Genomic DNA, 25,526 nt, shown 5'->3' with positions numbered 1-25,526 from the left:
TGGACTAAAGAAGCCCTAAATAACCTCATGATTACAGAAAGCTTATGAGAATATTCCCCATAGATCTCTCATGTTTATGCAAACCTTGAATTCACTTTTATTGAGGAATATCCTTAATTATTATTAATATTCTATTTTTTAGAACAGTTTTAGGTTCACAGCTGAATTGAAAAGATACAGAGATTTCCCATATACCCCCTACCCTGAAACATGCACAGCTTCCCCCATTATTAACACTCTTCACTGGAATCATACATACATACAATACAGAGCCTTTTTAGATTGGCTTCTTTCACTTAATAATGTGCATTTAAGATTCCTCCATGTTTTTTATGGCTTGATAGCTAATTTCATTTTGTGCTAAATAATGTCCCATTTTCTAGATGTATCACAGTATATTTCTCCATTTGCTTACTAAAGGACATCTTGGTTGCTTCCTCAGTTTGGCAATTATGAATAAAGCTGTGATACATATCCATGCAGAAGATTGTGTGGACATACATTTTTCAAATACTTTGGGAGATAACAAGGAGCATGATTACTGTATCATACAGTAAGAATATGTTTTTTTTAAGAAGTTGCCAAATTATCTTCCAGAGTCACTGTACCATGGTGCATTCACACTAGCAATAAATGAGAGTTCCTGCTATTCCATATCCTTGTCACCATTTGATGTGGTCATTTAATATGTATTTAGTGGTATTTCATCATTGATATCATTTGCATTTTTTGATGACATATCATGCAAAGCATCTTTCATGTGCTCACTTGCCAGCTGTATATCTTTTTATGTGAGGTGTCCATGAAGGTCCTCCTCCTAGTTTTTGTTTGTTTTCTTATTGTGAAGTTTTAACTGTTCTTTTGTTAATGTTTTGGATATTAGTCTATCTGGTTGTAGAATGTCTTTTCCCAGTCTGTGGCTTGTCTTCTTATTCTCTTGGCATCATCTTTCACAGACGTTTTTAATTTTAATGACATCCATTTTATCATTACTTCTTTCATGAATCATGCCTTATGCCAAAAATGTCAGGACTTGGGATGCCTGGGTGGCTCAGTGGTTGAGCATCTGTCTTTCTTGGGTCAGGGCATGATCCCAGGGTTCCAGGATCAAGTCCCACACTGGGCTCCCTCTGAAGAGCCTGCTTATCCCTCTGCCTCTCTCTCTGTCTCTCAAGAATAAATAAATACAATATTTAAAACAAACAAAAAACAAAAATGTCAGGTTCATGCTCAAGGTCATCCAGGTTTTCATCTGTTATCTTTTAGGATTTTTGTAGTTTTTTTATTTTACATTTACGTATCTAATTTTTAAAAATATTTATTTATTTATTTATTTATTATTTATTTGAGGGGAGCAGGGGCAGAGGAAGAGGGAGGAAGAGAATCCTAAGCAGACTCCCCACTGAGTCACACTGAGTGTGGATCCTGATACAGAACTCAATCTCTAAGGTCTGAGATCATGATCCTGACATCATGACCCAAGCAAAAGTCAAGCATCAGATGTTTAACGGTCTGAGCCACCCAAGTGCCCCAGTCTGTAATTCGTTTTGATATTTTTTGTGACTAGTAAAAGTTTTGTACCTAGATATGTCTCTATGTTTTTTTTTTTAAATATATTTTTTTAATTTTTATTTATTTATGATAGTCACACAGAATGAGAGAGAGAGAGGCAGAGACACAGGCAGAAGGAGAAGTAGGCTCCATGCACCGGGAGCCCGACGTGGGATTCGATCCCGGGTCTCCAGGATCGCGCCCCGGGCCAAAGACAGGCGCCAAACCGCTGCGCCACCCAGGGATCCCGTCTCTATGTTTTTATATATGTGGATGTCCAGCTGTTCTAGCACCATTCTTGAAGAGACTATCTTTATATTGCCTTTGTTCCTTTGTCAAAGATCAGTCAACTATATTTAGTAAGTCTATTTCTGAGCTTTCCATTCTGTTTCATTGATCTATTAATCTGTTCTTTTGTTAATACCACATTTTCTTAATTACTATAGCCTATGTTGAATCTTGAACTTGGGTAGTTTCTGTCCTTCAATTTTGCTCTTCTCCTTAGTGTTGTGTTGCCTATTTTGGATTTTTTTCCCCTCTTCATTTAAACTTGAAAATTAGTTTGCTACTATCTACAAATAACTTGCTGAGAGCTTTATTAGGATTGCATTGAATCTATAGATCAAATTAGGAAGACCTGACATCTTGACAATACTGACTGTCCCTGTCCATGATGTGGACTATCTCTCCTTTTATTTAGCATTTTGACTTCATTCCTTAGAATTTTTTAGTTTTGTTGAAATAGATCTTATACATTTTTTGTTAGACTTATACCTGAGTATTTAATTTTTGGATCCTAATGGGAGTGTTTTCAATTCCAAATTCCACTTGTTCATTACTGCTATCTAGAAAAGTGGATAATATATATCTTGTATCCTTTAACTTTGCTATAATCTGTTGATTATTTGTTGATACTTTGATACTTTTGGCTTATTTACATAGATGATCATGTCATATGTGATCAAAGACATTTCTATACATTCCTTCCATGTATGTATACCTTTTACTTTCTTTTCTTGTCTTGTTCTATTAACTAAATCTTTGTGTACAATATTGAAAAGGACTGTATGTGTGTGGAGTGGTGGTGCCTGGATGGCTCAGTAAGTTAAATGTCTGCCTTCAGGCTCAAGTCATGATCTCAGGGTACTGGGATCAAGCCCCACATAGAGCTCTCTGCTCAGCAACGAGTCTGCTTCTTCCTCTCACTCTCCTTCTGTGCTCTCTCTCTTTCTCTCTCTCTCTCAAATAAATAAATAAAAAGAAAAAGAAAGAAGAAAGAAAAGAAAGAAGAAAAAGAAAGAAAGAAAGAAAAAGAAAGAAAGAAAGAAAGAAAGAAAGAAGAAAGAAAGAAAGAAAGAAAGAAAGAAAGAAAGAAAGAAGAAAGAAAGAAAGAAAGAGAAGAAAGAAAGAAAGAAAGAAAGAAAGAAAGAAAGAAAGAAAGAAAGAAAGAAAGAAAGAAAGAAAGAGAGATGGGAGGGGACATTTTTTGCTTTGTACCTGATATTGGTGGGAAAGTTTTGAGTTTATCACCATTAAATATGTTAGCTGTAGGCTTTTTGTTGATACTCATTATCAAACTGAAAATTTCCCCTTTATTCCTAGTTTAATGAATTTTTATCACAAATGGGTGTTTGATAATGTTTAATGCTTTTTATGCATCTATTGATATGACCATTGGATCTTTATTTTTTTTAGCCTATTTATGTGATAGATTGCCTTAATTGATTTTCAAATGTTGAAGTAGCCATTTGTGCCTGAGATAAATTCCGCTGGTTGTGGTATATAATTCTTACACATTGTTGGACTCTATTTGCTAATATTTTGTTGGAAATTTTTGTATCTATGTTCACAAGAGATTAACAGTCTGTAGTTTTCTTATAAAATCCTTTCTAGTTATAGCATTAGAATAATTCTGATCTCGCAGGATGAGTTAGGAGGCATTCTCTCTCTTCTATTCTCTGAATGAGGTTGTAGAGAATGAGTATAACATCTTCTTTAAGTGATATAATTTCTAGTGAACCCATCTGGGCCTACCACTTTCTGTTTTGGAAGGTTATTGGTTCTGGACTGTCTTTTCTAGGAGTTTTGTATAGTAAATAACTTTTGAAGTTTTGGGGAGTTGGTGACTCCCTCCAGGGCAGAGTACTGATTTGTTTACTGTCCAGTATAATTAATATAATATCTCCATCTGGGGTAAAACTAATTTACATTCCCTGAGTTTAGGGTTTCTTTACCTGTGATGCAAACTCTCTGCATGTGCAGATGCATTATTCTCTAGGACTCATGGTGCTGCCCTTCTGTAAGTAATAAAATCCTACATCTCTGGCCAGGTAGTCTTCTTTATTTGGCTTATTTCCTATAAGATACTTACAGGGAATACTCTCCTATGTTTTGGATAATATTAAACTTCTTTAGAACCTCCTCAGACCAGGAGGTAACTAAACAATCAAATAAGGTAAAATATTAGATCTTTTATAGTTCTTTACAAGAAGTAGCCCCAGAAATACAAATATATGTTATCTAACAAGAATGAAGTCACAGAGATCTCAGAGATTATGCTAACACCACATCCACAGACACAGATTTAATAAAAAGGTAATCTAGAATGAATACTGTATCTTAAGATGTCATTGCAAATTTGATGATCAGAATCAGATTCTGTTGTTTAATGGGATCTTCCAACAGGGATGAGATCCATCACAGATTTTATTTAAAAGTTATATAAAAAGGAATTTCAAATTTGTTAATAATGTATATGCAGAAATATTCAGCTTGGGTTAAAAATTCTTGTTTGACATCTTGAACTCTAGATACTATTAATCCTCATTTCTGCAGGATATGGAATAATCAAGACTCTAAATCACATGAATTGAGACTTTGCTTTTTATACATTTTTTAGAAGTATGTTGGCCAAGCTGGTAATTATACAATACATTAGATTCTATCTGCATTAGATTCTACCTACATTTTTCACTGACTTCTATTCCTCATTTGAATTTGAAGGGTTTTATTTTATTTTGCTTTGTTTTGTTTTGTTTCTTGACAGCTGGGACAACTATGTTTTTTTTTTTTAAGACACAAATAAGTCTTAGAACAGTTTTTTAAAACATTTAATAGCTTTTCATTAAAATCAGATAAAACATGAATGAGAGCAGAATATTTTAACTTTTATCTGTTGTTGGTCAGGAGGTTAAGCAGAGTTTTCTCACAGATGATTTTAAGTCAAGATTTAATCATTCTGTTTTCCTAATATTTAGAAACTGCAAGGATCTTAGAGGAAAACTGACTCAAGACATGTGAACTCCTTGAAGAGTTTACCTCCAAGGATTATTCCCAAAGCAACCTGAGGCAATGTATTCATTCATACTTACTGTGTGTAATGGAAAGAAATTATGTTAAAACAAATCTAAGGTCATGTTTAACTGTAGCATTCTGTGATGAATCCAAGACCTTAATTGCCAATTATAACATTGTTTTAATAAAGAATTGTAATGCATTTACAGCTAATTTTGGAATTAATATAGGTAAATTTTGATAGTATTACATGTAAAATAAATCTAATATAGTTGGTAATATGAATGTATGTGCTGTGCATGATTGAAGATTTAGAAATTAAAATAGAAATGGCATTTGAATGATGACCAAATATACACCTGAAGACAAACAATAGAAAAGGATCCCAGACAGAATTTACATAAGCATAAGTGTATGGAAGTCTAGAATGTCTAGGAACTACAAGTAGTTTAGTATTACTGAAACATAAAGTTTGAGTTAGAAGAGAGCTGAGAAGGACTTTAACGTACTGGCAGAGATCATGAACATTCAATGAAAAATAGTTTAATTTTAATTCTGTCAGGAATATATAGCCATTGAAGATTTTGAGGAGGTTAGAGATATACTTCTCACTTTCAATCCTTGCTAGCCAAAGGTAGCATAGGAAACAAGGTAGGAAGTAAGAGAGTAGGAAGGAGGAATGGTCCTCTAGATTACAGAATGATACCAGTTGAGTATAACATGAAGAGCATAGACTACAATCATTCCCATCAGTTAACCTCCCAGACTCTTACTATAGGAGGATTTTGGACACAATCTCACAGCATGTGATCGATCCAGGGTACTGTTTTCTACAGATTTAACAGTCTTTAAATCATTTGCTAAAGAACACTGTGATAGATAATATCTAAGACTGAGGCTCTCATTTTATAACAGAATATAACCAATACCAACCCTTTAAATGCTATATTAAGAATTTTAAAGGCTCTGCTTCAGATGGCAGGCTCTGGGGAAGACATAGGTAGCAAGAAGCAGCCCCTGAAGCAGCCCAAGGAGATAGACAAGATAAGGAATTCAAGCAGAAAGGGGAGAAGAGTAGAAGCAGAGGAGAAAGAAAAGCAGGAGAAACTGGAGGAACTAAAAGCAAAGGTCATGGGGAAGAGCCCTCTGGTCACAGGTGGAATTAAGAAATCTGGCAAGAAGTAAGCTATTCCTTATGCTTGAGGAAATGGTGGTCCTTAATTCCATTCTTGTTTAAACATTTGGATTCCCTGTCACAGCATCTGTTGCCATCTATAGCTAGAATGCAGTGTTATCTTAGATCATGTTGTAAACTTTTGTAAAACGAAACAAAACAAAAAGACAATCAATCATTGAAATAAAGATTTTTATAAATCTGTAACATTTGATGATATTGTGCTCATTTGTAAATATTCCTTACAAGTTCTGTCTTGCTAATAATAACCCAAATACAGATTATATATAGATTATAAATATAATTTAAACTATTCCAGTGAAAGGGATAAGTTAAGCATTTTTGTTAATCCTGTATCCTATCTCTGTTTGCATTCTGATTCAAAAACTTGAAGGGCAGGCTAGATTATATTATTTAAAATGGTGTTAATAAAGCATATCCAGTTGTAGGGCAGTAGTAGTAGGAAGTATGAAATCCCAGTTTCCAACTCACACTCAATGAGTCAGTAACTCCTGGGGAAGAGTCTTAAAAGCAGAATTACAACTATAATTTCTATTAAGTCTTAAGAACAGAGATATTTGAAAACCACTTGCATTATCTCATTCATCATTGGCAAAGGGTACAGTGTGACACTGTTGTATGTCAAAGAAGTTAATGAATAACATTTCCTTAAGTTCTTTGCTTGTAATTCAAAAGAGAGTAAATAATGGAAGTAAGAATAGTCATAAAAACAAAGAGAAGGATATGTATGTGGTTTGAGTGAGGTATGGGGGACAAAGATGTAATGGTGAATGGTAGATTGGGCAATTACCTGTCCCCAGTCCCAAGTAGGTAACAATGACATTTTTTTCTGAAGGAAAGTATCGATCTAGGTTATGGATGGCAGTAATAAATATCACTCAGTAAAGAAGCAATCGCTAAAGGCATCTTTTATTTCCCTTGCTCAGTTGACATAATCTACTAAAAACCAAGAACCAGTTGTTCAGCCCCTCAATAATTTTGTAGTCAAGGTCATATTTTTCCAGGGTATTTAATGTGATGGTTTACAGGACAGAAACAGAAGCCTTTCTAAACTTGAGATATATTAACGTGTGCTGCACTGTTTGATCGCTTCTATCTGTCACTGCATCTTAAGGAAAAGAGATGATCTTGACAGTATTTCTTCTTTTAAATTCTGGCTGAGTGTGACCCAGTAACATGTCAATGCAATTTGTCTTGAACCACTTACTGTATATTTCTAAAGAGAAAGAGAAAGATGCGGATCATGCTCTGCAGGTGATCTTTTGTTATACTTATACTTCTTGATCTTATAAATAATTACTATGAGTCCCCACCTCAAGAGACTTAAAATAATAATTTTTAGGATTGTTGGGGTTTTTTGTTAAATAAGTTTGTTTAATTCTTGATGTTCATATTTATTTTGTTCATATTATACAGAATATAATAATTTCTAAAATTTTGTCTAGCTTTAGGGTAGAATTGCTTTAGCAAGCACTGTAAAAAAACACAGAATTATGAGAGATCTCTCTTTCAAATTACATTTTGACATGAAAAAGAGGAAGGAAGAGCAGAACCTATTTGAAAGAGAATGGTGTGATAACAGATTTATATAAAGACTCCTCATTGATGGAGATGACTGAAAATTTTAATAAACTGGTAATTGGTAGAAGTGTGTTAGTAGGTGTTTTGCATCTATCATCTGTCCAGCAGAGAGAAGATAAACCAAAGCAGATGGAGAGCCAGGATCTGTGAAAAATGCCTGGAGTAATCTGTAGGTGATACTTAATAAAAGTAATATTTAGAGAAAGAGAAGTCAAGGCTTTTAATTGATAGCAATATTCAGTATAAGCCATAAATTTTTCTTTCTTTGAAAATTTGCTCTAAAAGATTTTGAATTTTAGCTTCTTGTACAGAGCAAATCAAATTAGTCTGTACTGTTTTGATTCTAAAGAGTTAATTCATTTTACAAATAGTACCACAACCCTGCCTGAATCAAGCTACCTTTATCACCAACCAGGCGACAGTCCCCAGAGGTGGAGTGAAGCATTTGAGAATTTTAAAGCCTGACTATTGCTATCTTTGAACCACAGACATTATTAGAGATGGAAATATTATGCCTATCCACTCGTCCTCAAGGTTATTTGTATTTCTGTGTTAATGTGTTGTCTACTGATGTTGTAATTATCACCTTTCGGCTTAATAAAAATGCAACCTTGTTTTCAGTTAAATCCTATCATTTTTCTCCCCTTTCTAAAATCAGGCAAAATGTTTCAGTTTGATCAGGTCCCTGGGTGTTAAAAAGAGCTAAGTTTAACAAAATAAAATTAAATTTCAGAAACAACTCTGAAGCTAATCATGCTGGGTTAATCCTCACCTCATCACAGATATCAACAATTACAAGAAAAGAAGGTGAAAGAAAACTGTTTAACTGTTTTGTGTGTCTATGTATGCATGCACCTTTATTTAAGACTTAAAGGATGGAAGTGGGTAATGTGGTTTACTATATTCCACTGCTACTATCATCCCTCTTTTGTAATGATCTGAAATGTCTTATCCTCGCTGGATGTGTGTATACAACTATGGGTTTTGTTCTTATTATTTTTGTTTTACTTTTTAAAAATTATTTGTCTATATGTTCAGTGCAAAAGTAAGCAGGAAAATAATGGGTATGTCACAAGTTATAACTATATCAGCATATTAACAAGTATATAACTACAGAATCATAATTGATTTGTGAGTTTTCTTAGCTACTGATGCAGGTTCAACATGCACTCCACCTGGCCCTCCAAGATACCCCTCCCCCCTCCTCCAATTTACCAGGCCACCTCATTTTCAGGTGCAGTGAAAGTTACCATCACTTTCAGGAATTTGTGGACTGACCTAGAATAGATAGCATCTTACTGGGACAACTGCTTTTGCACAGGGCTATTTCTTGTCTCAGAGCTAAGAGTGTTTACTCTTTTTTTTTTTAAAACAGGTGATTGACACAAATTTTAGGAAGCCTAATGGCTTGATTTTTCCCTTATGACCAAATCTTGCAACATTTGGGCCATATCTTTGTACTTTTTCCCTTGAGTAATTCTGATTCTTTGCTGTAAACATGGTTCCTCAACCAGATCTTTAGATTGTCATCCTCATTATATTTCCCAACCTGAATTTGTCATTATATTCCCTTCCCTTTAGGGTCCTTGCAAGTTTTAAAAAGCCAAAAAAAAACTATACAAAATGGAACAACAATATAAAAACACATTAACTACCATCTCATCTTAAGCAGCTGGGTTTTTGGGTTTTTTGGTATGATTTCTAAATGCATAATTACAATGGAGTACATACAGCTATATTTTCCTTCAGTATGCTGTATAACTACAGATTCCTTCAGCCTTTATAATAGTTTAATACTTACACATATTATCCCTTCATTATTCATTGTTTCCAAACTTCAATATTATACATGCTTTGCAATAAAAAACTTCATACTTATAGCTTTTTTATTATGCCGAATGCTTTTCTTAAGGCAAATCTCAATTGTGTATCAAAGTTGTGGCAATTTTTTCAATGTCTGATAGGTATAACAATCCTTTCCTTTGTATTTAAACATTCATAAACATTGTAAAAAATTATATAGTATAGCAAGTTCCTTACAAAAAAAAAAAAGCATTGCCAACTCCAGTCTCATTTCTAGGAAGTAATAATTTTTAAACATTGTGCTTTAAAAAATATAGTAGTTTCTTCTATTTAACTAAATATTGATGATGCTAATTTTTAATTTACTACTTACTATTGTATATAATTGATGAATTGTTTGCTAACAAAATGAGGATTTTTTGATACATTCCTCATCTGTCCTTCCAATATTGTCATTCATCTAATTTCATTAAGTTTTAATTTATTTATAATTAAATAAATTTATATTTCTTATTTCATCCACTTTACACTATGCTTCATGGACTCCCACTACATACAGTAAATGTATGAAACACTCTGCCTCTCTCTTCCCTCCATTTTTTTTCTTTCTTTGTTCCCTCTCTTGAATTCTGTCAAATTTATATTATCAAGTCGACAATATTTTAAGGTTAGCATAAAAGCCATTATAATATCAGTTGTAGTCAAGCTTTTTATTTTATTCTAATAATTGATAAATAATTAGCAAATATTTATTAAAATATTTATGTGTATATTTTCATTGTAAAACCCCATAATATACTAGGATTGCATGTTTTTCCATGAATTAATGTGACTTGATCTGTGCTACTCTAAAAAATTAAGTTTACTTTTTACCTATAACCTGTTGTTGAAAAGCACAATTTAGTATATTTGAATGTACTCATATAAATATACATATGTATGTGTATACATGTGTATACATGTATGTATACACACATACACACATATATACATATGCACACATATATGTGTGTATACATATCTATTTGTAGGTTGTGTGCTTACTTCATTGTATTCTAGAATTTATGTTTGCACATTTTTATCATTGTTGAGAGTGAAATTGTATTACTATTGTCCTAAATACTTCCACTTTTGCTTATTCTATCTAATGATTTAGTCCATCCCACTTTAGAAAAAGTGCTATGCCTACAATTTCTTTCTTAAGATTCTTCAGAGACATCATCTGAAATTTAAGGCTAACTGTGAAAGCCAAATAGTCTCTTGGGAGCATATAAAGAGCTTTTAATTCCCTATTGCTGGAGGACGGTAAAAGATAAGGATTAGGACCAGGATTTAATTATAAGGGTAATAGAACTACTTAGAATGTCAAATTTTCAAACCTTATAATACTACTACTCCAAGATCACAGCTGTGATTTTGAAGGAGTAAGACAGAGACTTGGCAAACAGGTACTCTTAAATCATACACAGGAAAATATTGAATTTCCAGATTTCTTGGAATCTCTTGGGCCCTCAGAAGTATCTTTTGCTCTCCTTTTAAAGTTTAGTGCTGTCTTTATTGAAAATGATTCAAAGACCTCTCAAGATAACATTGACTCCACTCAGTACTGACATTCACCTTCTTTTCTTCTCATCAGAGCCATAAATAGATTAGTTACACAATGTCCTAGAAGGAAAAATGGTATGCCTCCTAAAAGAAGAAGGATACCTAAAAGAAGCAGCATACTGAGGGTATGCTAGATGAGAATTATGAGAATAGATCACTGGATCAAGAGAAGTAAAGCATACATTTGGGTAATAAAGAATTAATTCATATATAAGCATATTTCCAGGACATAGAATTTAATATGCTGGCACAAAACCAAAGAGATAGTATTATAATTGCTGCCAGAATGGCTCTTGGAACCTTGGATGATGTGATGGGCTGTATTAGATAAGTAGAAATTCCAGAATGACCATGGTAGATAGTAAAAAAGCAAGCAAAAGGACCTTAAACTCAGACATACTACCTCACATTGTGTTACGTGGAATAGTTTGAAAACACTGCTCATCAATAAAAGCATTTTAAATGTAATGTGGCTGACAGAAATATCACCAAGGCCATCATTTCGTGGCTTTCCTCTAGGGCTGAAGGTGTTGCTGTTATGCGTGCTGAGATGCTGTGATAAATATGAGACCCTTTACATCAAAGTGATAATAAGATTTTGAAATAATGGAAGATAGGAAGTGGTATTTAACCATCAGAAATAAGGCAGATACAATGACAAAATATGTGATAAAAGTCAGAGTGGCAGCCAATTTTACTTGAACCTCAGAGAATTATGGAAATGGTTAATTGAACAAGGTCTCCATATGGTCAAGGTAGGTTGGGAGCTATAAAGAATGCTCATTCAATAGTTTGAAAGCAATCTAGGCAGAATATAACAGTCCTTTATCTGTTTCTGAACTTTAGTTCATATTCAGACTAGGAACCTAGTGACTAAAGGAAAAATCAAGATTTTGGAAGGAGCAATCCCAAGAAATCACATTAATCACAAAGAGACCTGAAGTCATTTACTTGGATAACAATACACTCAGCAAGAGTGAATATCCAGACATGCTAAGGGCTATTCAACTCAAAATATAGCCATGACCACTACAGAAGTAATGAGAGAAATCAAGTAATAAATAAATTCTTAGACCAAGTCTTTTCATTTCCCAACTCCTGAATATACAATTAGAATTAGTAGTCTCAATAGATGACATGATTCTCTACCCCCATACTCCCTTGATCATTTGTGCAACATACACCATTTCCATAGGTAATGGTTTGAGGTCTATGATAATAGGAACAGCTAAGTGGAAGAATCTGAACTGATTCCTTTCATAATCATTAAAGAAAGAAACAAAAAATATATTTAAAAAAATCACATCCAAGAGAAATCACATCCAAGAGATCCAGCAGAGATTTCTACCAACCATAATATTGAGTTAGTGGTTCCCTCATTTCCCCATATCATTTATCACTCCAACCCTAAAAATATAGACATATACTAGAAGTTGACAGTAGACTACCACAAGTTCAATCAAGTAGATGCTTCAAGTTCAAATGTTGTGTAACATTTGATAGAACAGATTAATAGGGCCTCTGATAAAATACATGCAGCTTTTGATATGTTGAGTGCCTTATTTTTTATCTGTATAATGAATGAAGACCCACTTACGTTAAATTAAAGACCCACTTAAATTAAATTAAAATTTAAGTGGGATAAATAACAGTCTACATTTCTAGTCATGCTCCAAGACTGTTAAATCTCCTACCCTCTGTCAGAGTTATAGTTGGAAGGGGCATACACAGATCATACAAACATTCTATAAACATCACCTTGGTCAGGATGACATATTGCTAACTCCACTGGATAAGCAAGAAATGGCAAATATAATGTAGAGTTTGTTAAGATACATGTCCTTCAAAAGGGAGGGAGATAAAGGTGAATCTATGATGATTCAGTGGCTCACCACATAAAATAAAGAGTTTGTCTCCATTTTTTGATGTTTGACTGTGGATAGCTGTTCAGCCTTATCCCCTTCTTTTCACTTTCTGTTGCACAGGGGGACAAGCTGCTAAGAAAGTCAAGATTCTCCCTTCTTTGGTACCAGTAAGAATTTCAAACCATATGCAGTAGATCTCATCAGAGACCAACCCCAAACCATCATAAATTCCCTAAGAAGTACCCTTTCATCTTGAGCCATTTCAGACTTGCTTTGGAGCCAACTTGCTCTCCTCAGAAATCTTCATTATATAAATAATGATGATAGGATAAGCTTTTCCTACTCCCTTGTTTTGTTTGCCATCATAAGTTTAACTCAAACATCCAAGCCAAATTTTGGGTAGAAGTAGTACATTCCTTATCTGCAGGACAATCACACACAGTACATCAGAAAAATTTTAGGAGCATCTACTGGGGCATGTTGGAACATTCCCTTCAATGTAAAAGAAAAATTATTTCATCCTGCAAAGCCCATGTCAAAGAATGAGGTAAAAGACTCTCTTAGATTTTACTCTGTAAAAACAATAAGTTGTTTGTTTTGTTCATTGCTATATAATCAATGGTTAAATACTGTATGGAACACAGACATCTTTATTCTTAGATCTTGGAACATGGTCTGATAAGTAGTATTCACTCACTAATATTTGCTGTGTGAAGAAATAAATTATTAAATAAAGATGTGGTATCCACATTAAATTTATATTACTTAGAATTTCCAAAGGGATATGTTCTTTTTTCTTTTCCTTCTTTTAAAATTTCCACTGGACTGTGTAATATACTTCAATGACAGTGGTTATAATTTAAATTTAGCTGATGTTGAAGAAGTTAAGAAAACCTGCATCAATTATGTCATTTCATTTCAGAGATGTTTCTTTGGTATGCATAATTTGATGACATGTGATGATGATGATGAGCAGGAGGAGGAGAAGGAGGATTATGCCTGAATATATTAGTCCTTTTGTTAAGATTGATTTTATTTGCTTGATTTACTATTTATTTCTTTATTTATTATTTATTTATTTATTTATTATTTATTTATTTATAGCATGAGTGAAGGGGAGGGCAGAGGGAGACTGAAGAATCCCAAGCAGACTCCATGTTGAGTGTAGCACCCAATTTGTGGCTCAATCCCAGGACCCTGAGATCATGACCTGAGCTGAAAAGAGTCAGACACTCAACTCAATTTCCTAAGCCACCCAAGAGCCCCTTTATGTATACTAGTCTTATGCAAAACATAGGGCAAAAGCATAGAAACACATATTTGTAGTTTGTCTTCAATCCCCATATGATTAAATAGTCCCTTATTGATTCCCTTGACCCTCCTTCTTGTGTGCATTCAGCCAACATAATGAAGGAGTATAAACTAATTACACCCTACTTACAAACCTTTGTCTGCTTCCATGCTTTCAGTGAGAAAGCGTCAAAAAACAGATGGAAAGTGGATGATCACAATGTATTTTCACATATTTAAAAAGGAGGAACACCAAATAATTTGTTCTGAATTTACTTGGGGTGTAGGGGGAAGGAGGGGGTTGTACCTGATCTGCAGTTACTGATCTAAACCTGCTAGCAAAGATTTCCAAAGATGGGGATCCCTGGGTGGCTCAGCAGTTTCTCGCCTGCCTTTGACCCAGGGCGCGATCCTGGAGTCCCGGGATCGAGTCTCACGTCAGGCTCCCGGCATGGGCCTGCTTATCCCTCCTCCTGTGTCTCTGCCTCTCTCTCTCTCTATGTCTATCATGAATAAAAAAATCTTAAAAAAAAAAAAGATTTCCAAATATGTTTATTTTTATTTTTTAAGAGATTTATTTATTCATGAGAGAAACAGAGAGAGAGAAAAGAGAGAGAGAGAAAGAGACAGAGACAGAGACAGAGAGAGAGAGGAGAGACAGAGACAGAGGCAGAGACACAGGCAGAGGGAGAATCAGGCTCCATGCAGGGAGCCTGAGGTGGGACTGGATCCTGGGACTCCAGGATCACACCCTGGGCTGAAGGTGGCGATAAACCACTGAGACACCTGGGCTGCCTCTTTTTTTTTTTTTTTTTTTTCCAAAGATGTTTGTTTAACTGGCAGGACCAGCTATAAATCTCACTGTACTAACTTAGGTTTATATATACTCTTTAGTCCTTATTCATAATATATTCTGAGGAACTCAGTGGCTTCTCAGTCACAGAAGATATGATGCTAGTCCATTAAATTGATATTACATTAATTAGAGCTGGTGAGCTGGAAGTCAAACTACTCTATTTATCTGAAAAAAAAAAAAAAACCCGAACTATTCTACTTATTGATAAGATGCATAAAGACAAGAAAGTAGGAAATAAATCTCATAAAAACTCAGGAGCCCCAGCCTCTATAAACCGTATACGTATGCAGTGATGCAGGAGTCTGTAGCACGTTAAAAAACTGTGCTAGAAGAGACACATTGCCACCTCTGGTACCCCTTACCACTGAGAAAGAGGCATATCTCCTTAGTGGCTTCTTTTTGGTTTTGGAGTTTACATCTACCTCACTGAAAGGCTTCCAATTTTGAGCGAAGTACAGAGCAAAAGAAGGATCTATATATGGTCAGTGACATCACACAAGTTACTCTGCCACTTAAACCATATGACTAAGAAGACACAATGGTTCTTGAAATATAGGACTCAGGGATCCCTGGGTGGCGCAGCGGTTTGGCGCCTGCCTTTGGCCCAGGGCTCGATCCTGGAGACCCGGGATCGAATCCCACGTCAGGCTCCCGGTGCATGGAGCCTGCTTCTCCCTCTGCCTATGTCTCTGCCTCTCTCTCTCTCTCTGTGTGACTATCATAAATAAATAAAAATTAAAAAAAAAAAGAAATGTAGGACTCAGATAAGGTCTATCTATGGAACCTGTAGCAGATCATTGTGAGTGAATCCAGCATAAAGCTTTAGAGCTTTGGAGTAAATATATGCCAATCCTTAGCAAATAAAGAGTCACTTCCTGAGAAAACAACTTCATGCTTACTGAAGCCATATATGATACAAATGTAATGTGTGATCATGGACCATATCATGAACCGGAACTTCTCTTAGCCTCAAGTGAAATAAGACTGGTATTAGTATTCTATTATCAAGCAGAAGTTGTACAAATTAAGTAAGGCTTAGGCATGTCTGAAAGGAACAAGTAATTTGAATGAACAAGAAGTTAAGAACACATGCTTCTTTTTCTTTTTTTTAATATTTTATTTATTTATTCATGAGACACACACACAGAGAGAGAGAGAGAGAGAGAGAGAGAGAGAGGCAGAGACATGGCAGAGGGAGAAGCAGGCTCCATGCAGGGAGCCCGACGTGGGACGTGATCCCGGGTCTCCAGGATCACACCCTGGGCTGAAGGAGGTGCTAAACCACTGAGCCACCCAGGCTGCCCACATGCTTCTTTTTCTTGTCCATTAATTCCCATCTCTCATTCCATGCCAGTACCCTCTTGAGATTATTATGACCAGAAGAATACAACAATTTAGTTTTTTTTTTTTTTTTTTTTTTTTTCTTTTTTTTTTTCATAAATTAATTTTTATTGGTGTTCAATTTACTCACATACAGAATAACACCCAGTGCACATCCCGTCAAGTGTACCCCTCAGTGCCCGTCACACCCACCCCCACCCTCCTCCCCTCCACCCCCCGTAGTTCATTTCCCAGAGTTCGAATCTTTATGTTTCTGTCTCCTTTCTGATATTTCTCACACATGTTCTTCTCCTTCCCTTTTATTCCCTTTCCTATTATTCCTATTCCAAATGACTGAAACCATACACGATTGTCCTTCTCCGGTACGTTGGCCAAGTTCAAAAGGGTTTTACCTGAGTTCTTCTCTGGGATTTTGAAGGAATCTTGTCTCACATTTTAGATCTTTCACATTTTGAGTTACTCTTGTGTATGGAGCATGAGAAGTGTCCAGTTCATTCTCTGCATTGATGGTCCAATTTTCCCAGCACCATTTATTGAAGAGACTGTCTTCTTCTAGTGATCGCTTTCCTCCCTCCTTTATAGTAATTAGTATGAGCATAAGTTCAGGGTCCCAACTTCGGTTCTCTGTTCTGTTCCATTGATCTATATGTACCTGTTTTGTGCCAGTACCACACTGTCTTGATGAACACAGCTTTGTAGTACAAACCTGAAATGCTGGCAAGTAAGCCCCGGATATGGTTTTCTTTTTTTTAAAATTCCCCTGCTGTTTGGGGTCTTTTCTGATTCCACACATAATCTTAAAATAATTTGTTTCTAAGTCTCTGAAGAAAGTCCATTGTAATATTGATAGGGATGCCTTATACGTGTAAATTGCCTGGTAACAATGACATTTCACAATATTAATTCTGCCAATCCATGAGCATGGAATATTTTTCCATCTCTTTTGTCTTCCTCAATTTTCTTCAGTAGTGTTCTGTAGTGTTTAGGTATCATTTTGAGAACCATTTGAATGGTAAATGGTTTCTACCAACCTTAAATTTCAGTTTAGGTCTTACTTGTCTAAAATAGTCTCTTGTAGACAGCAAATAGATGGGTCCGTTTTTTTATCCAGTCTTGAAACACTGCGCCTTTTTGATGGGGGTCATTAAGCCCATCACGTTTCAGAGTTACTTGAACTTCTTCTTAAAGGGGAGTTTAAGAGTCCCACTTAAAAATTTCTTGGCAGAGTCTGTTGGAGGTCACATATCTTTCAGTTCCTCCTGTCTTGGAAGCTCTTTATCTCTCCTTCCATTTTGAATGAGAGACTGCTGATAAATATTCTTTTGGTATGCATGTACTTCTCAATTAGGACCCTGAATAAATCCGCCAGCCCTTTCAGCCTGCCAGTCTCTGTGGAAGAGGTCTTCTGTACCCTTAATATTCCTCCCCATGAACTTCATGGACTTCTTGTCTCTTGCTGCTTTAAAGGATCTTCTCTTTTATCTTTGGAAGTTTGCAAGCTTCACTATTAGATGTCAGGTGTTGAAACGGTTTTTTATTGATTTTAGGGGGATCTCTCTATTACCTGATCTGAATGCCTGTTTTCCCTTCCCAGATTTGGGAAAGTTCAGCTAGGATTTGTCAAATACATATACTGGCCCTTCTGTCCCTTTCGTCGCCCTCAGGAACCCCAATTATACGTAGTTTTTCTTCCTTAGAGTGTCGTTCATTTCCCTTAACTGTCTTCATGGTTCTTTATTGTTTATCACTTTTGCCTCATTATCCCTCTTGCCATTAACGTTGTCTTCATGTCACTCCAACTCGTTTCTTTTCCAACTCGTTAACCCACGTCCGTTAGGAACTTCAGTTTGGATTGCATCTCATTCACTAGATTATTTAATTCTGCCTGAGTTGATCTAAATTCTGCAGTCAGAAGTCTCGTAGGCCCTTAATGCTTTTATTCTAGAGCCACCAGAAGCTGTATAATGGTGGCTTCTGAATTGCGTTCTGACACTGAAGAGTAATCCAGATTTTGTATCTCCTGTGGGAAAGAGGGCTGTTTTCTGAATCGTTCTTGATGTGAGTTTTCCTTCTAGTCCATTTTGCTCAGATGCAGATCCTAAAACAATTGTATGAACACGGGGGAGATCACTGGTCCCCGTCCAGCTGTCTTCTGGGAGGGGGCCTGCTGGCTGATTTTCAGTGTCATCACTTGGGGAGCTGCCTCTGCCCCTCCAGCCTGCAGGCTCAGCGGGTTTGTTTACCCGTGGACCCAGGGAGGAACAGCAGCGATTGCATGGCAACTCTGGAAGCCTGGATTCAGCCTCCGCAGGAACTACTGGGCTCCGCTCTCGGTTCTCCGTCGCAGGGGACTGGAGGCTCCGGGGCGGGGCCGCTGATGTAGCTCAGCTCGGGCAGGGCGTCCATGCTGTCCAGGGCCCTCCCGGCCTGCTGCCTGTCCCAGGGGAGGCCGGATCCTGGGCTGTGTCCCCATGGCGCCCTTGCTCCGGGGCCTGCGCTGTGGATTCGGCTCAATACCGCCCCGCAGCCCCCTCCCGGAGCCGCCCCCAGCCCCTCCGAGCTGCTCCGCCCACGCCGTGCGTCGCTGCAAGCCCTAGGGAGCTCGGCCGCGGGGTGTGGGGCTTCTCCCGGCGCAGGTGGTCTAGTTAGTGTCCCGGGAGCCGCGGCAACCCCCTCTCTCCTGGTCCTGCTCCAACTCCCTGCGAGCCCCTTTCCGCCCGCCCGGGAAGTTGGTGCAGCTCCTGCTCCTCCGGACGGGCTCTCCCGTCCTGGGGACACTCGCCCCGGCCGTCAGCCCGGCCCCTCGCGGGGCCCTCCCCCTCGGAGGCCTTTGTTCCTTTATTTCTTTTTCCCCTTCTTCCTACCTTGATAGAAGTCACTCGAACTCTTCTTCACTGGACCGTCCAGCTGTCTCATCATTTACATCTCAGGCCGAAATTCGAAGATTTTCAGATGGGTTGAAGCTTATCTAGGTAACTTGGTGGGGACAGGTGATTTGGAGACACCTGCTCTTCCGCCATCGTTGCCCTCCCAGCAGCAATTAAGGTTTTAAATATTTAGTTCCTGCTAATTTTACTGACAACAAAAAATAAATAGCTCTAGCATTACATCCTCCCTCAGGGGCAGCCCTAAAATCAGGATTGAGGAGAAATCCTTTCAGGGGGCTGAATATATGGCTTTTTATTTTTCCTGGAAGATGAGAACACTTAGATATCTCACTATTGATCAATGGTGGCTAATGGTTGGTTGTATGGATCTTGAAACATTCAGGCTGATCTACTTATACTAACTGCTGTTTCTCCAGCCTCCCAGTAACAGAGACAAACAGTGAGCCCCTGATAGAGAACCATACCTTAATAAACACCTACTCTCCAGAGACAGAGTGAGTATATTTGAAAACCTCCTGAAGGAAGAAACATGTTTTATTCTCTCTAGAATGGATACTTAATCTGCATATATATTTTCATTTCCTGCTGCAATATTTCTTTCCATTTCACCATGAGAAGACATAAATATGTGTTCACTATCATGGCAGTTCACACAACACTTCTATTAAGAGAAATAATTTTAAAGTAATGAAGTATGGTGTTTGTCTCATTTTCAAGGAATTTATGGCTGACCCTCTTACATTGCCATTCTGAAGTAGTTAGCCTTATAAAATGTTAGTTCTCACTCTCTTTTAAAAAGATTTTATTTATTATTTATTTATTTATGAGAGAGACCATGAGTGAGCACACAAACGCAGGGGGAGGAGCACAGGGAGAGGGATAAGCATACCCAACAACATGGGTCTCTATCCCACAGCCTTAGGATCATGACCTGAGCTGAAATCAAGACTCCAACACTTAACTACCTGAGCCACCCATGAGCCCCTAGAATGTTCTTTAGAATAGTAAATCACATTGCAAACTAGGTGGCACATGGCAATGTTGAGATATACATCTCCAGGAAGCAATATATACTCTGAATTAGTGACTGGCATAAAAGGCTGTTTCTCCAAGAGTAGAATTTATGCACCTAGAAATCAAGAGGTGAGAAAGGGAGTTTTTCCTATCATTATTGTCCCCAATGTTCCACTAACAAAAAATTTCCTTCTCCTCCCATTGATGTTAGGTTTTGCTATTTTAGAGAACTTCATTTCAAGGTGAGGAATACAGTCATCAGAGGCCACAACAATGGACCCAATAAACTCAAAGATGAGCTGGTCATTTGGCCACTTTAATCTCATGCTGTTCAACAAACAGCTAAAAAAAAATAGTGATTTGGATTTGCTGTACTAATAGGAGTGACTGATGCTAATTGTCAGGGGAAAATTTGGTTACTTCTACAAAACTGGGGCAAGGAAGCATATGTCTGAGATTCAAGTGGTCCTTTATACTCCCATATACTTTGCTAAAACTTAAAGAAAAAATACAAAATCCCCAAAACAGGCACAACTCCTACGAGCACAGATTCTTCAGGAATAAAATTTAGTATCACTCATTAGGAAAGAACCACAACTAATTGAGATGCTTGATGAAGGCAAAATAAATATGGATATAAAGTGGAAGAAGGCAATTACACATACCCTCTAGGACAATGTGATCAATTGCAGAACAAGTATTTATCATAATTTTATCTTTGCTTTGATATGAATGTGTACATGTATATAAGCTTTTGTATATTTATGTGACAGTTCCTCTTCTTTTTTCCCCTTATATTTTTCTACTGTTTATCAAAAGATGTATTGATAGAGGCCAGACATACATCACAGTCTTTCAGTTATAAAAACCAAAGAATAAGTGTGACTAAAGTAGAACAGCAATGGTCATCACCCAATAATGGACACCAAATGTTATTGTATATCAAGTTTTAGGAAGAATGGCCATGTAGTTTTCATTATATGAGGCATTGTTGTATCATTTAAAGTACAAGAATGATTTTGTCATCACCTTTTTCTCTAAGTGAAAATGTCTAAAAGGTGTGTGTACAAGTTGATAATATTTGGATTGTGCTAGATGGTATTATGTAAACTTGGCTAAACTAAAGATTGCCTTACAAGAATGCCAGTAGAATGATCCAGGTTAGCATCATCCCAAAGAGTAAAAAAAAAAAAAAAAAAAAAAGAAAAAAGAAAAGAAAAAACAAAACAAAACAAAAAACAAACAAAAAAACCTGGAAAGCAGTAAAATAGCAAAATAGCAACCATTATTCTTAGAAGTTCATCACTGTTAAATATGGTTAAAGGCAAACTGCTACATTGATTAATGGTTTCAACCTTGTTTTGCTCTTCTTCACGCTTTATCCCACCTCTGTCTTTTAATGAAGATAAATAGTATTCCTGATCCACAAAGATGGTTGGCCGCATATCCAAAGAGGATATGATCACCCAGAAGTCACAATTTCCCATAGCTCTCTCCATTGTCCCCCTTTAACGATCCCACTGTGGCATCTGGATGTGTTTGGAATCTTGGTTTCCTTGCAGATTTGTACTCATTCAGCTTGACTAAATTTTAGACAGGTATCAGCCAGTCTCTAATCCCCTGATCTCCCTTATTTTTTAGAGCACTTATATAGAATATATGCAATTGTTAATTATTTCTCTACCTTTTGAGATATCAATCTCTTAAAAACTCTTAATTATACAGAACTGATGGATACCAGGGGGTAGATGGTGGAGGGGTTACTTGGTGATGGGGATTAAGGAAGGTACTTGTGATGAGCACTGAGTATTGCATGAAAGTTTTGGATCACTATATTGTACACTTGAAACTAATATTACACTGTACATTAACTAAAATTTAAATAAAAATGTTTAAATATCTCTTGCTAGTGTTATAAACCAAGAATGTCTTTCTCAAGGACCTAGGGGTGATCCATTAAAATATAAACATCAAAGAAGATAGTGTCCCTCTCTTCTAGTCTTGGGGAGAAGTTAGGAGTTTAACTTCCCTAAGCAGCACCAATTAGCAAACACAGATGGCATAATCACAGACGAAAATATTTGCAAACTCAGGAATAGCTCATTGTGCTCAACACATCCTGTTGATCCACCTGTCCCTTAACATTTTCCAGTACTCTTCCAGTAGCTCATCCCAGCACTAAAAAACTCTCCCACCCTTTGTTTCAATGGATTGGGTTCACACTGAGTTCTATTTTCTCTTTCTTGTTGGCAATGGTCTTGAACAAGTCTTACTTACCTGTTTAAATTTGGCAGGTGTGGTCTTACTCTAGCACTAGAAATAGAGCAGAGGTATTGCACCTAATTATGATAAGGAGATGGACATTGACTCAGGAACATCTGTCCTACTTTGTTCATGCTAAAAGCAGAGGCCATGAAATTTACCACCTGTAGACACTAATTATGGTTATCAGTTGACATTCTGAGTTGAGTTAATGAAACATTTTATTGTGAGGATAGTTCTTTTACCAGAAACCTACCTCAGTGCTATAGGATGGTAGCTTTCCTTGCAAACTTAGAAAGGATTAAAGAAGAGAATAAAATAAAAGTAGAAAGAAATGCTAAAGACTGAATATTTACCAAAAAAATGCTAAGCTCACTTAATGGCAAGGTAACAATTTTGGATTTCCTAGGATAGTCTCTGTTAGCATCTGACATAACAGTCAGTTGGCAAGTCTCAAATCTGTAGGGCAGACCTGCTAGCAGCCTGCTGACTGAAAAGTCCAGCACGAGTTGGTCTTACAGTCAAGCCCTGAGGCAACATGGGGCAGAGTTACTTATTCCAAGACCTTCAGTCTTTTCTCTTAAGGCTTCTAACTGATTGGGTAAGGCCCCCTACACTATGGGTGGTAGTCTGCTTTCCTCAAAGTCTATTTATTTAAATATTAATAATATCATTTTCACAACAACACTACACTGCTATTTCACCAAACAATTTAGGCTCCATAGCCTAAGTTGACATATAGAATTAATTAACTATCACATGAAGCAAATTATCAAAGATGGAATGTTTCAGAAATTATATTTCTTCATGAATGAATCATAGCATATAAATCTGACCTTACTACTAATACTAATTAGAAAATTAGATGACACTTTTGAGTATAATAATTTAATATAGATTATATTTTGTGTTACATACATTCAATGACATAGTTACTGTTTATCTTTAGTCATAAGAAAAGAAATTTGGGTTACTGAAAGTTTATAGAATTTGCTCAAGTTAACTTACCCAGTAAGCTGTGGAGCTGGACTTTAAGCCTGTACATTTCAATGCATTAATTACCAGTCATGTATGGATGCTGAGCACATGAAATAAAGCTAGTGCAAAACAAAAACCAAAAATACAGAAACAGAATGTAATTTTTAATAATAAGGTATCCTATTTACCCTAATACATTCACAATAATTCCTGCATATAATCAATACAAAATGATTAATGAGATATTTTAGTTTTTTTTAATGCTACAGCTTCAAAGTCCAAAATAGACTTATCATGATTAAAAAAGCAGTAAAATATCTCATTAATCATTTTATATTAATTATATTCTTTTTCATTTTACCTTTTTTTGTAATTATGGATACCAGAAAATTTAAAATTACTGATGTGGCTTTGATTATATTTCTACTGGACATCGCTAATGTGAGCACTTAACCTTACTAAAGGGAATTTCCTTCTTATAATGATGTCTCTTTATTTGTAAGGTGTGGCTCATTATCACTTCAATGCAATTGGCACATAATACTTTATTAGCTTATTATCACTTACTGTAGAACAAGGCTTTATCTTTGCACCACAGAATGGAGTAAAGGTGTTCTTTAGTCTAGATATAAAAAAGAAATAGAGACATATACTTGCTTTGATTTTCTCTGTTAAAGCTGATACCCAGTCCAAAGACTTCATTTGATTTATCATGACATGTTCACTCAACATTAGGGTAAATAATTTTGTTTCTGAATTTTAATCCTCTGTGTTTATAAATTGGGATATATTGCTAAAATTATTATTGGATAATGCCTAACTAGAAGAGTAAATATTGTTTAATTATGCACATGGAGGACTGGTTGCTTTGAAAACTACAATTTTAAACAGATCATAGGTCCAAAAACTTTTATATTAATAAAAAGAATTGCTAAATCTGAATGTTGTGTATTTTGAATTATTAATATCCAGGGAAAATATTAACACCAGAGGTTAATGAAATATTTAAACTACTCAATTCAACTCCTAAAATTCTGAATCTTTGTACCTAAGGTTGCACAGATCAGAATTTATAGAGATTCTATTTAAATCAAAATTTTCTGACTCCCCATCTTCTCATTTAAACAATACTCATATTGTTTCTGAATCACAGCTATTTTGGAGTATCTGGCAAGCCCACTAGGAAATTTTTAACAAACAGAGCTATTAAGATAATTGTCTAAAATGAGTTGATCAATCAACTCAGTTATTTAAAGGTTGCCTATTTGGCTCTTTATCCCCTCTCTTTCTCTTTGGCTTCCTGCCTTTGGCCATTTTATTGCTCTTTAGCACTTTCATTAGAGATTTGGCATGAAAAAAGAAAAAAGATGAAAACTAAATGAGGCTATTTAATTTCCCAATAGGTTTAGCAATTCTTAAATATTCCTTCAGGGAAGTAAAATGCAGTTTGGGTTATCTCACCTATTCATCCAGAAGGTCATATGCTATATTTAGCATTATCCTTTTTTGCCCATCAGAAAATAGGCATATACAAATATAAATCAACTTCTTCTAAAATACAAAATCTGCCTTTTCAAAATGTTTGCAAATTTCAATAATACACTGATTATTCAATTAATTTTGATTAGTATATTTCATTTATGTTTTTATTTCACTTGTTTTTCTTTAAAGATTTTATTTATTTATTCATGAAAGAGAGAGAGAGAGAGAGAGAGAAAGAGACAGAGACACAGGCAGAGGGAGAAGTAGGCTCCATGCAGGGAGCCTGATGTGGGACTGGATCACAGGTCTCCAGGATCACACCCTCGGCTGAAGGCGGTGCTAAACCGCTGAGCCACCTGGGCTGCTCCACTTGTTTTTCATTAAACAGTTTTACTGAGAAATATTTCATGTATCATAAAGTTCATCTATTTCCAATGACTCATTTCAAGTGACCACATCTTGAGTGGTACAAGTATTAATATAAATCAATTATAAAACAGTCTTATTTCATAAGTCCATTT

At 36.1% G+C, this 25,526-nt stretch overlaps 1 protein-coding gene across 1 annotated transcript; it reads left to right on the top strand.

Moving 5' to 3' along the window:
• Window positions 1-1,824: 1,824 nt before the first annotated feature.
• On the top strand, window positions 1,825-6,030 carry LOC129516414 (translation machinery-associated protein 7B-like). Its single transcript, XM_055335825.1, has 2 exons — window positions 1,825-1,834; window positions 5,840-6,030. Exons 1-2 carry the CDS (start codon window positions 1,825-1,827, stop codon window positions 6,028-6,030), a joined length of 201 nt encoding a protein of 66 aa, XP_055191800.1.
• The last annotated feature ends 19,496 nt before the right edge of the window (window positions 6,031-25,526 follow it).

The sequence above is a fragment of the Nyctereutes procyonoides genome, unplaced genomic scaffold (assembly GCF_905146905.1).
Source record: "Nyctereutes procyonoides isolate TBG_1078 unplaced genomic scaffold, NYPRO_anot_genome, whole genome shotgun sequence".
Lineage (NCBI taxonomy): Eukaryota > Metazoa > Chordata > Mammalia > Carnivora > Canidae > Nyctereutes > Nyctereutes procyonoides.
The sequence above is the reverse complement of the archived record's forward strand: the minus strand, read 5'-3'. Positions and strand labels throughout refer to the sequence as shown.